Source organism: Scatophagus argus, chromosome 3, assembly GCF_020382885.2.
Source record: "Scatophagus argus isolate fScaArg1 chromosome 3, fScaArg1.pri, whole genome shotgun sequence".
Lineage (NCBI taxonomy): Eukaryota > Metazoa > Chordata > Actinopteri > Scatophagidae > Scatophagus > Scatophagus argus.
In genome coordinates this window covers 3,622,164-3,636,698 of record NC_058495.1, presented here as the reverse complement: position 1 = coordinate 3,636,698, position 14,535 = coordinate 3,622,164, and the positions used below count along the sequence as shown (strand labels likewise).

Below are 14,535 nucleotides of genomic sequence, written 5' to 3'. Positions count from 1 at the left end.
CTGACCAATCAAAGGACACAAGCAAATGTTCTATAAAATGAATCAATAGATATCTTGAGCCAACATGAAAAATGTGAAGAAAAGAGTAAATAAAAGGATGGTAGAAAGAGTTAACCTTTACTAAGCATAATGTTAGTTCGGCATACAACTAAGCATGGTCTTACCGTTCTTCTAAGTTTTTTTTTTGGGGGGGGGGTGTTCAAACCTCTTAACGTTCCTATGGTGTCTTACAGTCCACCTTTTTAGATCTCACAAACTACTGTATATTTATATGGAATGATTTTCTCTTCACACTGACCGAAGATGTTTCCTCCCTCTCTTTCTTTCTTATGCGTCTTTTGAATTAAAACAACTCCTGGAAGGTAAAAGTGGTTGCAAATGTTTCTTCACAATCTTTTCAGCATAGATTAAAAAACATATGTTAAGATTATATTAAACGGACTCCCAAAAGCAAACACTCGACCACAGGAACTGATTTTGAGTAAAGACTTTACTTAGCAATTTCTAGAAATAATCCTTACAAAAATAGGGGAATGTTAAGTTCTCTATATTACAATTTAATTAAAGGGTTTGGTCTAGACTAACTTTTGTTGTGAATTAGCGCTATATAAATAAACTGAACTGAACTGAACTCACCCACTCCCCGGTGGTCCTCCCATTTCTCCAGAGAAAACCAGGAATGGGATGGTTTCAAACAGCGGCGGCCGGGGATTGGCGGGTGAGGGCTGTGGAAGGAGTGTGGAACCAGAACTGGACACCTTCTCCTGACAAATAAAATAAAAAGTCGGCAGTACAGTCAAACATAATATCTGTTATAATAATAATAACAGTGTGTCAAAAATCATTAGATTTACAGACTTCCTTTTTCACTGAACCCTGAAGGAAAAAAAATAAAATTGAAAATGAAAAAAGTATAAGAAAGACATTTCAATACTTGTATTCTCCCTGTTAAAAGTATTCTAAAGTCTTACTTAAATAAGTTATCCTGCAAATGATTGGTGCAGATATTGTGCAAGTTAAAAATATTGAACTTAAGTAAAAAAGCCATGTCACATGGCTTTGCAGAGTGTGTGGAGAGGACTAAGTAGAATGGAAGGATACAGCCACTGCCAAGCTGCTGAGAGGTGGGGTGATCTGGAGAAGATAGCTGCTGGCTAAGCTGGAGCTTCTGGAAGAATAAACAACTGGATTCTGTCCCTGTCTGGAGTTGTTTACAAGTGAGAAAACTCAGAGTTGCTGAGTTCAACCTTTGGGATTATCTAATTTATCTTCACTTTCGTTCCTCAGCCAGGGTTACTGTAGTTAGTGTCTTGTGATCCTTGTTGATTGCTGACTGGAGGAGAAGTGTACTTTAAATAATAAATGCAGAAAGGACTGGAGAAAGAAAAGAAGACACTTGTGTTAAGAAATGAGTTCATCAGAAGTGGCCCACACACCGAGTAAAAAAGTCTAAACCTAGAGCCTTTTTCTTTGTGTGTTGGCCCTGCGATTGACTGGCGACCAGTCCAGGGTGAACCCCGCCTCTCGCCCGTAGTCAGCTGGGATAGGCTCCAGCTCCCCCGCAACCCTGATGGATATAGAAAATGGATGTGATGGATGGATGTCTAAACCTAACCAAACTGTGACTATATGTCACATGACAAAGGTCACCTGACTTTGTCTTTTCCTGAATGTCTAAAATGTATATAATGCATGAAATGACACTTGAAATGGCATGCATCTATCTGCCTATGATTATGTAACAATTTCTTTCCATGGTGCAAACATAAGAACACAAGAATGTTCTTGAATGTTAAACACAGCATACAGATCATATACAGTACACACATACAGAAAGCAGCATATATGTGTATGTGTGTGACTAGGGCTGCTTACCTATAATCTCAGCTTCTGTAGCTGTATTCCTGGTGGAAACACAATGTTGACTGTGTTGAGGACATGCTGGGAATCACGCAGACAATCAGGGGCGCAAAAGATGTCTTGATTCCACTTGTGGCAGATTCCTCAGCTAAGATTTGGGGGACACCTCATTGTGGGCCATATTCAGAGCAGAGTCTGCCTTCATTCTTCCCTCTTGGCCTTCCTCTGACAATTTTGGCTTTTGAAGGTGTATAGGGAAAATTGTACAGGTTCTTCTGCTGGGTCTATGACTGGCCATACTGTACGTTCACAGCTTTTGTGTAAAGGAAAAGGAATCCAGGGAAAGCACTCAAATGACTGAGGCACTGTTGAATGTAGTTCACTGATATAATAAAAGATGGAGGTATAAAAGGTTAGGAATTGTGTGGCAGTAAAGGTTAAAAACCAGAGAAAACAGTCCAAATCTGACAAGCAGCGGGCAAGAACCTAAAATTCAATATCAAGAAATGATGGGCAGGCATGTCAGGCAGTCAGAGACAAGTTCAGGAAGTATTCCTCATTACGCATTATTAGAAGATGAAAAAATAATGGAAATAAAAGCTCAGGAATAATCAGCTTAATTATATTTCATCCAGGACTGACATTTTCCTAGGTGTCTTAACACATGTCTTAACACATTCAGTTTACAATAGTCACCAAAGAATATCGGGAACAACCACAAAGAACATCAGCAGAACAGTATTTTTGAGGATGATTTAATTCTAAATCAGTTTTGTGTGCAGTAGTTCAGTTCCAGAATGATTGCAAACAGAAAATGAGAATGCAGTTCCTGATATTTGCACAGGGCACAATCCTCTGTCATGCTGAACATAACAGCAAAACTCTCTCCAGACACAACACTGTTGTTTAATGATCTCACAACGTAATGGATTATGTTGTGTCTGTTGCCAACATATTTAAAATTCTTTCTTTATTTAACATCTGCACATGGAAGCCACAGCATGGCTATGATTGTTGTTATGGCAAATAAACCATGATGAAGGTGAGGCAGCTGAACATTTGGTTATGATTAGGGTAAGACTGTGGGTACACTTAAAAACCAAACATTAAGTGTTGGAATGTGACAGGACAAAGTCATTTACCACCTCCACAGCCTGGTATATTGACACACAATATACAATTGTCCTTCAGGACAAAGGGCAGCTTGGATCGATATAATAGACTTTGTGCAGTGATATAAATCTGCTATATGGGCTTGAATCATATGGTGTACAATAAGTTGCTGGTTGATGACTTCAAGCCCTATGTATATATATGGCCTTCCTACAGTTTATATGCTTAAGATACTTATTAAAGTTAACTTGGTCAGTAGGCATCAACATATACAATGCATGCATAGTTTCAATAAATAGTTTGATCTTTGCATAGTGTAGAGACATATGTCCATAAGCACATACAATACAGGAACAACTAGATTATTAGTGGCTTCTTGCATATCTATAGTTCAAAGGTTGAAATGCATCCTGTGCATGCATTCAATGCCCTTCAAATATGGTATGCTGACACAGAAACAGGCTACAGGTACCCTAATTCAGTGTGAATGTAAAGGGAACGTCTGATCAAATTAATCAGCTATTTTGTATAGAACTGTTTATAGTTAATGATGATTGTCACTGGTTTAATGTGATTATTTTCTCTTGAAAATAGAAACAAATGTTTGTTTTGTCCAGGCAACAGTCCAAATTTCAAAATTATTTAAAAAATTACAGTTGTAATATGATCAAAAGTAAAAGCAGCAAATTCTCACATCTGAGAAGCTGTACCTGTAACAATATCAATTTTTCATAGCAATTACCATACCATAACAGTCAATACCAATTACTAATTGATTAAATGAATGAATGAATTGTTTCAGATGTATAGATTGTTAAACTGTAAAATAACTGCTACCTAAGGCCCTCAGATAGAAAAAGAGAAAAAGACAGGCAAGGTATTAAAAAGTATTATTCTTCCAGTCACATTAAAAGGAGGATGACAATTTCAGAAAAAGTTCAAATAAAAATGTGTCTTAGATCATTTCAAACGTAAAACAAGGAAGCCATGTCTTGCTTTTTGTCTGATTGAAACTGATTTATGTGCTGCGATTTTGTGGGGAAATGTTCAAAAGACAGCAATGCCCAACTTACTCCATAAGGTGACAACCAAAATAACATATTGAATGTTTCAGTGCTTCAGTGACTGTGACTGTCAGTTTTTTTACAATAATGCTTAGTTACTGGGTGTGAGCGACTGCTGACGTCGACAGCCAGAATGCATGGTATCTCTGTGGAGAAAACACAGTTATGCGATATGTTTCCTGTGCTAATGTTTCCAATGTTGGTCGAGGTGGTGCAGATGGATGGCCTCCACATCATATGGCACGGACATGTGTGAGCAGCATGCTTCACCAAAGTCTTTCATGACACAAACAGGTCATGTAAACCATTTTTTGCTTTGACAGGGAAATGAAAAACATTGTTCACATATGCCTAACAGACACGGGCAGAGTGCTGGGGGGCACCCACTCCTTCAGCATCCCTGCAAGTACCCCCTGTTTTCGGTTGTTGTGCAAGCATCGTTGAGGTTATTCATCCATCAGTCTGATGACAGGACACTACTAAGCGCACTACATGTGCATACATATCCTTTCAGATTGTGAGCATGTCCCTTATATGTTCATTTCATAGCATGCCCACCACGCAGAGTCGTCGTCCTCTTGTGTATTTCAGGTGCTGCTTGAGGTGGCCTCCTCTGTCTGCTGTGAAAAAAAAAAAATACCCAACGATACTACTAATCAGAAACTACATCTTGATCAGGTGTTGCCAGTTAAGCCATAATTCACAATGAGCTGCAGACCACCATGAAACAATGCCTTTTCATCCCATGTGAAAAGGTGAATTTCCCCACTGCGGGATCAATAAAGTTCATCTTATCTTATCTTATCATACTTTTTACTTTTTCCTCGACTGAAACGATTTAGAGTGAATGAAGTGAATGCCAGTTGTTTAGGTTTATGTTTAGTTGAGCCAGCATTTAGAGTTAGTGTAACACATTACAGTTAAAGGATAGGCTCAGTTTTTTTAAGTCTATCGTCAAATTATACTCTCATTATACACTGGAGGAGTCATTGGCATACATACTGTCTATACTAACCAGTATGGACAGGAGAAATGACAATAGTCTTTGAAAACTGCATACAGTTGCAGGTAAATACACTTTGTGCACTGATTTTAAGCCCTGGTTTAAATATTTGATTTGATTTAAATGGACAGGCTGATTCAATAGGATTGCTTTGCAATGACTATGGCTGTGGCTCTGGTATTAAAAATGTTAAAATGCTACAGTAATATGGGTCGAAAACATGTTCACTGTTGATTTTCCTCAAAAGGAACATTCTTGTATTATTTATGCCTTATAAGTCTGGAAATTTCCACTGAAGACTGCATTGTTTTCATGCCATACAGTTACCTGTCCATGCAGAAGCTTCTGCAGTCGGGGTCGTGCTGTTGTGTGCATGCACAGCGTCGGGAGGTCCCAGCAGAGCGCCTCTTACGCAGGGAACCCCGGTAACTGGACATACCGTATGGTACAGTGTGCCTAAAAACACACACACACACACAGTGTACTGAGAGACCAGATAGACAGGAACTGCTGTACATCAAACTGACACTTCATCTGTACAGTCTTGAGGCAGAAGCTTAATACATTCATTTTTTACATTTCTGCATTAGATTCTATTCTACAGCGATTTTAAAAGCTGTTGTCAGTAGCAGTGTGACAGTGGACAGCTTTATGATGAGTGACATTTCTAATGTGTTGTCCTCCACCTTTTGGAACCCAGATGTGGACAGAACATAAGAAACACCTTTCAGAATAATGCAGTCCAACACAACGCTACCAGACTGCAGTCTTCACAGTGAACATATTTAACCTCTAAAAGTTCTGTTAACAACAACTGAACACACGCTTTGTACTGATATAATTTATTTCAGAACAAAAACTACAGAGCTGCTGGTTAGAGGACTGCTTGAAGGTTGATTCTTTGCAAGGGGGGTGTGTATCTGCTATATATGAACTGGTGCAGGGGGCAGCAACACCATCTTCGGACCATATTAAACAGCAGTAGGAAGTAGAACTTTAACAGTATGGAAGAGGGCAGTTGGCTGGGTCCATAACTCATCTATTTGCATCAGACATGGACTTCTCCAATTTAAAGTACTACATAGACTCCACCTATCAAATAGCAGGCTGGCCAAACTGTTTCCAGGAACCAGTGAAAATTGCCCCAGGTGTAAATGCAACCCAGGCACTCTTAGCCATATGTTTTGGGCCTGCCCAAAGTTGAAAGTCTTTTGGGAGGGGGTTTATATTGCCATCACTGCAGTGTGGGGAATAAGAATTCAACCAAACCCTGTCACGGCTTTATTCGGTGCTGCCCCAACACACTGCAATATTTCAGCTACCCATGCCACGGCAGTGGCCTTTGCTACACTCCTGGCACGGCGGGAAATGGAAAAAGACAGTAACTTCTTCCCATAACCAATGGGACATGAAGGTTCATCTCAAGGTGGAACAGCTAAGATATATAACTCAAGGCACAAAGCCAACAAAGGCAACAAAGTTTAGAAAGCTCTGGCAGCCATTTCTACTCCATGTCGAAAAACTCCCTGTTGAGTGAATGAATACAATGGCCCTGTGATTTATTTATTTATTTATGTTTCATTTATTTATTTGTGTAGTAATTTTGTATTGTTTATATGATTTTATTTTTTAAGTACCTGTTCTTTTTATTTTACTTATTATTATCATTATTATCCAGGTGTGTGCAATACTGTGTGTGTGTTCATGTGAAATATGTTAAAATCAATAAAAACATTCAAATATAATTTATTTCAGAACAGTTGTTGGGTTGTATAGATTGCATGATGTATTTTAAATTTATTGAAAAATTAGTAGATTTAAAGTAACCAGGTCAAAATTTTACACAAGGATACTTTGGCAGATGGCAGTAAGAGACAAAAATTCAAGATTTTTAAATTATTTCAAAATTATTCAAAGCCAAAATACGTTGGGCAATGGCGATAAACTATGCACCTGTGAAGGTCAGGCTGTTTCTTAGAGTCTCACTGATTGAGGTTGAACCCAGGTCACCTGAACAAAAAACAGCAAGTAGAGCATGAGCATGTTTGTACTGTACAGGATATGAGCCTTGTTTTGGGTATATCTGGGTATGTAAATGATAAAAACAAAGGTGAAAGCTTCATTGTAAACGTAGATGTTCAAAGAATCTTAGAAAATAGACGTGATGAACTCTGTTTACAGTACAGAAAGGGTTTTTCAATTGTAGCCACAGCTCTGCAGGGAAATACTACAAGAATAAGTTATTTAACAGAACACAATTTAGGGTATTAAGGGTATGACAAACAGACCTTTCATCTTTCAAACCTCTGATCCACTTCCACCAGACCTCTTGAAAAGGAGACAGTCTATCCTCAAAGCACTAAGTTTTTTTTCCAATACTGATCACACTGTGTAAAACTTAAAACAGAAATAAATAATGTGCTAATCTTATATATATATATGGTCAACAAAAACAATCCTTCCAGGATCCAGCATCCTTGAAAAGACTCGGTTGTTTGTAGGCAAGGATGGAGTAAAGTCCCACACACAGAGCAGGCTAATAGTCCAACAGGTTAAGAACAACAAACATTTCAACACCAAGCCACACTCTGCATGTGTCACAACAGTGTGGCCTCCTAATGAAAGACAGCAGGGACTGGACCAACCTGCCTGCAGTCCAGTCTTGTCTCCTATTGAGGAGCATGTGTGAAGCATTATGATGCTTAGACCCTGGATTATTATGCAAAAGAAGTTGATCAAAAATGAGAAAGAATTTCACCTTCAAAACTTCTGTTTGAGTCCTCAGTTTCCAGACACTTCCTGACAGTTGTTAAAAGGATATGAAACAGTGCTAAACACGCTCCTGTCACAACTTGTTTGAAACATGTTGCAGGCATCAAATTGAGTGTTCAATTAAAAAAGAAAAAAAGAAAACAACCAAAAAAAAATTGTCAGTTTGAACATCAAATATCTTGTCCTTGTACTGTATTCAGTTCAATATAGGTCAAAAAAGATTAGCAAGTAATTGCATTCTGTTTTTTTTTTGTTTTGTTTTTTTAATGTTTACATATTACAGAGCATCCCAATTTTTTTGCAGACAGGGTTCTATTTCCCAGTGTATGCTGGGACTTCTTTCATCTATAACTCTGAATAGGAACAAGGAGGTATAGATAAAATGGATGAATGGATCAGGCTGTTTTTCTATGTGTCCCTGGGGACCAAACTCCATCCATCCATCCATCTTCTTCCGCTTCATCCGGAACCGGGTCGCGGGGGTAGCAGCTTGAACAGGGATGCCTGGACATCCCTCTCCCTGGATACTTCCTCCAGCTCTTCAGGGTGGACCCCAAGGCATTCCCAGCTGAGTGACATGGTCTTCCTTGAGGCCTCCTCCCGGTGGGGCATGCCTGGAACACCTCCTCAGGAAGGCATCCGAAACAGATGCCTGAGCCACCTCAACCGGCTCCTATCAATGTGGAGGAGCAGCAGCTCTACTCCGAGCTCCTCCCGGGTGACAGAGCTCCTCACCCTATCCCTAAGGGAGCGCCCCGCCACCCTGCGGAGGAAGCTCATTTCAGCCGCTTATATCCGAGATCTCGTTCTTTCGGTCATGACCCAAAGTTCGATTAACTGGTAAATTGAGACCTTCACCATCCGGCTCAGCTCCCTCTTTACCACGGCAGACCGATACAGCAACCGATAGTCAGAGTTGTTGTCCAGGGTTTGGGTTGCCGGGATCCCCGTCCACAGCTGTCACCCAAACCACATTTCACCGGCCCTTCTGAACCCTCTTGTGGGTGTTGGAAGGAAGAGCGGGTCTGTGTCGCTTACTTGGGCTATACCTAGGCGGGTCCAATGGGCAGAGACCTGGCCACCAGATGCTCGCCTGCGAGCCCCAACCCCAGGCCTGGGTCCCGGTAATGCCAATCCGGGCAACGTACTCATCCTTGTTGTCTTTTCTTTCATTAGGGGCGTCTGAACCGCTCTTGGTCAGACTTGTCACCAAAACCTGTTTGCCTTGGGAAACCCTACCAGGCAACATAGCAAGCTTGGAATATACAAGCTTGGCAAACTGATTCTGAACAACAACAACAACAACAACAAAATATGATAATTTGCTAATTCTTTTGGACATACATTCAATTGAAAACAGCACGGAGACAATCTATTTCATGTTTAACCTCATCACCTTCACTGATTTCTTTAAATATATGCTTAACTCTGAATCTGAAGCCAGCAACAACAAGTTGGGACAGGAGCAACAAAAGACTGGGAAAGTTGTGTACTGCTCATAAAACACCTGTTTGGAACATTCCACTGGTAAACAGGTTCATTGGTAACAGGTGACTGGGTATGAAAGGGGCATCCTCAAAAGGTTCAATTATTCACAACCAAGGCTGGGCTGAGGTTCAACACTTTCAACACCTGACTGTATAAAGGATGTTGCCACATAAGCTCAGAAACAGTTTGTATGCCTTGCCATGCCATGCCATGCCTTGCCATGCCTTGTTTTTTCCACAGTAAGTGTGTTTTTGTGTTTAGTTTAGTTAAATAAAAGACAAGTGTTTTTGGACCTCCACCACGCCTGCCTGCCGCCTCCTTTTGACTCTGCATCGGGGTTCAGCTAATTTCTGCGTCAGCGACGCCGACCCATTCGTGACAAAAACTGTTTTAAACGATATACATAATTACTCTAGGTGAGGTAATGAGACTGGACAATACATTTTCTGACCATCTACATATTCTAAATGCACTCCTGTGATTTATTTAACTGGCAAAAAGTCTTGAGAGCAGTATCTTTCATTTCATCCCCTCCTCCCTTAAACAGAAGTATAAAACAAAGCACTCAACTCACTGTAAAAGCTGCAAGTAAGAAGCTGTCCTGAAAAATTTCTTTAAGTCTCACCATATATTTTCAGCTTTTCACATGCATATGCAATGTCAATTACTAGTCACCGCTGTACAGTAAAATATTTTTCAAATTCGTAAATCCTAATGTCAAAGGATGAATGTTGTCCATATGGTTAAAAATACAGTTCAGTTTCAAGTAAATATGTAAAATATGGTATTAGGAATGAAAGCCAAAAAACTCAAAGGGGTGAATAGGTGCAGAGCATGTACAGACTGCTCGATACTTCTAACAAGTAGATTTTAAAACAGTGAGGTTGAAATGTACTGATTTCTTTTCAAGTTGTGTCAACAAAAAGTGGAAGCTGTCGACCTTCTGTGACCCACCACAATCAATATATAGAATACATTTGCACATAAATGAGGAGGTAAGACCATCTGGCTGGGGGTTATACCATGTGAAAAGTGATTCAGATGGTATAATACCTCAGTACAGAAGGACGATAAATCTACAAAGTTGCACCCAGCCAGATTTCAGCTTCATCTGTAATGCATTGCTGAAGAACAAAGGCTCTATATACACGTGTAGTGTCATTGATCTCAGGTTTGCTGTTAGTCAAAAGCTATGAAAGACTTTAAAAGTGGGAGACTTTGAAAAACCCCAACAGGGGTTCGGGGGATGGGAAGTGAGAAAACTTACTACATAGGTATTACATTAATGATCACATGTGTTTGATTCAGTTCAAGAAAATGTTCAATCCGGTATCAAAGCAGGCCTTAAAATAGTGATGAAATTCTGACCTTTTCCGACAGACAGGATTTGAACCCTGGATTGTGCTGTGAGAGTCCAGAGCCTTGCCACTTCTCTCTGAGTAGCACATGGTTTATAACTGTCGTGTTTAATTCAGAGAAGCAAATAAGGTTCATGCACAGATGACAGTGATGTTGCAGTTCCAAAAACAAAAAACACAACCACTCATGTCCATTTACACAAATCCTATAGACTGTATTTCCTGAGTGTGTGAATATCTTATGTTGGAATTTCACTGGCTTTCCCACTTTCCCAGCGTCAGAAACTAGTTAATACCTTGGTGAGGGGGGGGCCTTGTCCAAAGGGAGGCCCACGCTCTCAGATCTGAGAGCCAAAGCTATAAGTTATCAGTTTATTTAAGGACAGCGGTAAAGTACGCTTCCTGTTTCTAAAAGAGAGTGCCATTAACCTTAAAGTTAATTTCAGGCTCTTTCTATTGCAGGTCTGCATGTGCTTGCAGGAGAAAAGAGTTGCTGCACTGCCCTCTGCAGGCTGTAAACTTAAACTCTGTTGTACTGGTGGCCACACCTCAGTCAAAAGCTTTGTAATCAGAAAACTGATAGGAGATTGGTGATCCGATATGACCTCCACCCTGTTCTCACGGTCACTCCCCGCTGCCAATTTTCTCACATCTGCCTAAACTGAGAATGGCTGAAAGTGTTTACACAATATTTGAGAGCCCAATTAAGCGAAAGCTGCCATGAGACCCATTGTTTGGAGTCAACAAAATAACAGATGAATCTGTGTTGTAATCTGCTTGATGCTGCTGACAGGCATCAACTGCTGTCTTCCAATACAGACGGAAAATTAGCTAATTTGTTGTTGTCTTTTTCACGCCAGAGATAAAGAAGAAGTTCAAAGGGCAACCCGCGGCAAGTCAAGTGCAAAGTTTTGATGTTTTACATTCGCAGAACGTGAGGCTGATCTTGAAGTAAAAACAGTTGCGAACACGAATGTTGAACAACAAAATGACAGATGCACGAAAATCCTGTTCTTAGTTAGTCGAAGTCACCTGCGAGTGTTGTTTTATCATACAAAAGAACAAAGACCCGCTGTTATTATCAGACTTAGTGTTGGAATTAAATTGGCAGCAGAAAAAAAAAGGAATTGTGTAAATATGCAATGGGTTCCCCCTGTCCTAAGACCACTCAGGGACAATCAAAACATCTCAGATGGCAAAAGGTGGAGCCCCCTGCTGCCTGCTGGCCACCATCAGAAATCCTCAGTGGAATTAAAATACCTGAGAGCTCAGGGTCTAGACCGCTTCAGATTACAACAAAGTTCATTAAGTCACAGGAAATGCTAACATATGAGAAAAAGCTTGGTTTGTTTTGCAGCTTAGTTCCCCAAATCCTTTCACAGCGTAAAAATGAAGAGTATTCCTTTAACACAGAGTTTAGGGCTTTTTTTTCCCCTCCATTACTTACATATTTGTGCCTCCTACAGTATATCTGCAATACTCTGAAGATTGCTGTTCAGCACAGACTGATGCTGAAAGTCTTAACAGGAAAGTTTATTATTAAATACTACTATAAACTTAACTTTAAAATACACTTCCTTTAGGAGCATTAGAGTAATTTTGAAGTTGTCATGATACCAGAATTAAAGTTTTCAATTTTACTAGTACAGAAAAAGAACTAAAAATCAGTTTTTTGTGTTTGTTTTGCTGGGGGTTTTTTTTCCAGCTTTGGTACCTCTGACACTATCGGATACGACACATGGTATTGACACTTTATGTTACAGCAAAGTAGTCACACTGAATTTAAAATAAGAACCAAGGCAAACTGAGAATGACTCTTACTCTGGTGTGTTGATCCAGATGATGTCCAGATGGCAGTAATACACACACTCCTTGTCTTTGTACGTGTAACACGTGCATCTCTTTGGCCGCTTCCTGGCCCCTGGCAGCTCACAGGCAGCGCAAGACTTTGCCTCACCTTGAGAAACAACACCGGCGAGTTTGTCAGCGCTGCCGGGCAGAATGCTGCTCAGCATGTCCGCATCCAACTCCCTCCGCTGGTTCACATCTTTGCTGGAAGAGGAACCTGCAGGGTGACAGCAATTTGTCGAGAGCTTCAGAACTTCATTTTGGATCCTTACGCTTAAATAGCAGTACCTACAGAGTGTTAACTTCCTTCTGTAATATATGTGTTGTACAAACTGAAATGATTAGAGGTAGCCCAGCCTCAGTGGCTGTAATTATCACCAGTGGCTGCGATTTCTGCAAAGTGCTGATCTTATTGGTCAGCCAGTCAAATGGCAAGTAATTACTGCTGACAGTTTCAGGTAATTGTTCAAAAATGTACACAGTGAGAACAACAAACACAAGGTGGTGATTTGCTTGTATTCTATTACATATGATTGCAAATTTTTGTGGATTTTTGATCACTTTTGTCACCATCTTTACATCATCTAGATTCAATAGATAAACGCAAAATGAAAATAATACTCTATAATAATAATAATAATATACTACACTTTGTTAGAGCTGAAACAGCTATTAAATGAATTCCACTGTCAGTTGTTTTGATAGTAGATCAATAGGTCTGAGTCAGGGGAAAAATTTGCTGATTCCAGCTTCGTAAAACTGTGACTACTTTGTGGTTTCTGTGCTCTTCTTGTCTTTGAATGAACAGAACAAGACTTTTGAGACAGCTGGGCTAAACACTGACTCACCTTTTTCACCAGTTTCTCACATTTTTAAAGCAAACAACTTAAATTGAAAACAAACAATCGAGTAACATGAAAAAGTGGATTGTGCAGTTACAGATAGATAGATAGATACTTTATTGATCCCGAGGGAAATTCAAATAAATTATAGTGCCTTATAATGTTACCTTTTAACCAGCACTGATTACTGCCACAGTATCCTTCTGAATGGGACAACTGCAGTCCCAGTTCAGGTAACAGGCTGACTACATCTGCTGTCCATCGCCAGTGTTTCACTTAACTAAACTGTATTCGTACAATTGTGTGCACAATAGTCGGTCTATGTGAGCACTTCTAAAGATCCACAATAAAGAAAGGCCACCTGATCTGACAGTAAGTGCTTGCTTACTTACCGTTTGCCAAAGATGCTGTCACCACGATCAGAAGCAGAACTCCCACATCAGCCGATGACACATTAGCCATCACACATGAAACATGAAAAACGAAAATTAAAACGTGAAATGAAAAAAAAAAAAGTCTCCCAAAGTACAGTGTCCGTTGTTTTGCTTCTGTCTTGTCTCTCCCTAAAATTACCAACCTAACGTCTTATTTCACAAAGAGCCGCGGACCGCCTGAAGGACGAGCGTCGAGATGCTTCACCGCGACACTCTGCTTTATCATGAGCTGACAGCTCGCAAGACAGCAGAAAGATCACGCATGCGTTCTGATGCCACCTTCAAAATAAAAGTTAAAAGCCAATGAGAAGTGTGAGACATCTGGGAGGAGCCGCTGAGTCTACGGTGAAGGTCTCAGGTTGTCTGGGAGGCAGGGACGAAAAGACACAGAGATACAGAGCGCCAGCTACAGTATATAGACAAAAGTATTGGGAGATGCCTCTTTATTATTGAATTCAGGTGTGGTATAACTGTTGTTCAGTGGTTGGGCTGTGCCCTTGACGTCGAGCAAAGGGAAATCTTAATGCTTCAGTGTACCAAGACATTTTGGACAATGCTATGCTTCCCACTTTGGGACAACAGTTTGGGGAAGGACCTTTTCTTTTCCAGCATGACTGAGCCCCAGTGCACAAAGCAAAGCTCCATAAAGACATGGTTGGATGAGTTTGGTGTGGAAGAACTTAACTGGTCTGCACACACAGAGTCCTGACCTCAACCCCATCAAACACCTTTGGGATGAAGTGGACCAGAGAC

At 40.3% G+C, this 14,535-nt stretch overlaps 1 protein-coding gene across 1 annotated transcript; it reads right to left on the bottom strand.

Moving 5' to 3' along the window:
* Positions 1 to 3,695: 3,695 nt before the first annotated feature.
* On the bottom strand, positions 3,696 to 14,329 carry LOC124055209 (endothelin-3). The gene is made up of 4 exons (XM_046381804.1): positions 13,741 to 14,329; positions 12,480 to 12,723; positions 5,368 to 5,496; positions 3,696 to 4,657 (listed from the first exon to the last, which is right to left on the bottom strand). The coding sequence occupies exons 1-4, from the start codon at positions 13,808 to 13,810 to the stop codon at positions 4,576 to 4,578; spliced, it is 525 nt and encodes a 174-aa protein (XP_046237760.1). The 5' UTR covers positions 13,811 to 14,329; the 3' UTR covers positions 3,696 to 4,575.
* Between the last annotated feature and the right edge of the window lie 206 nt (positions 14,330 to 14,535).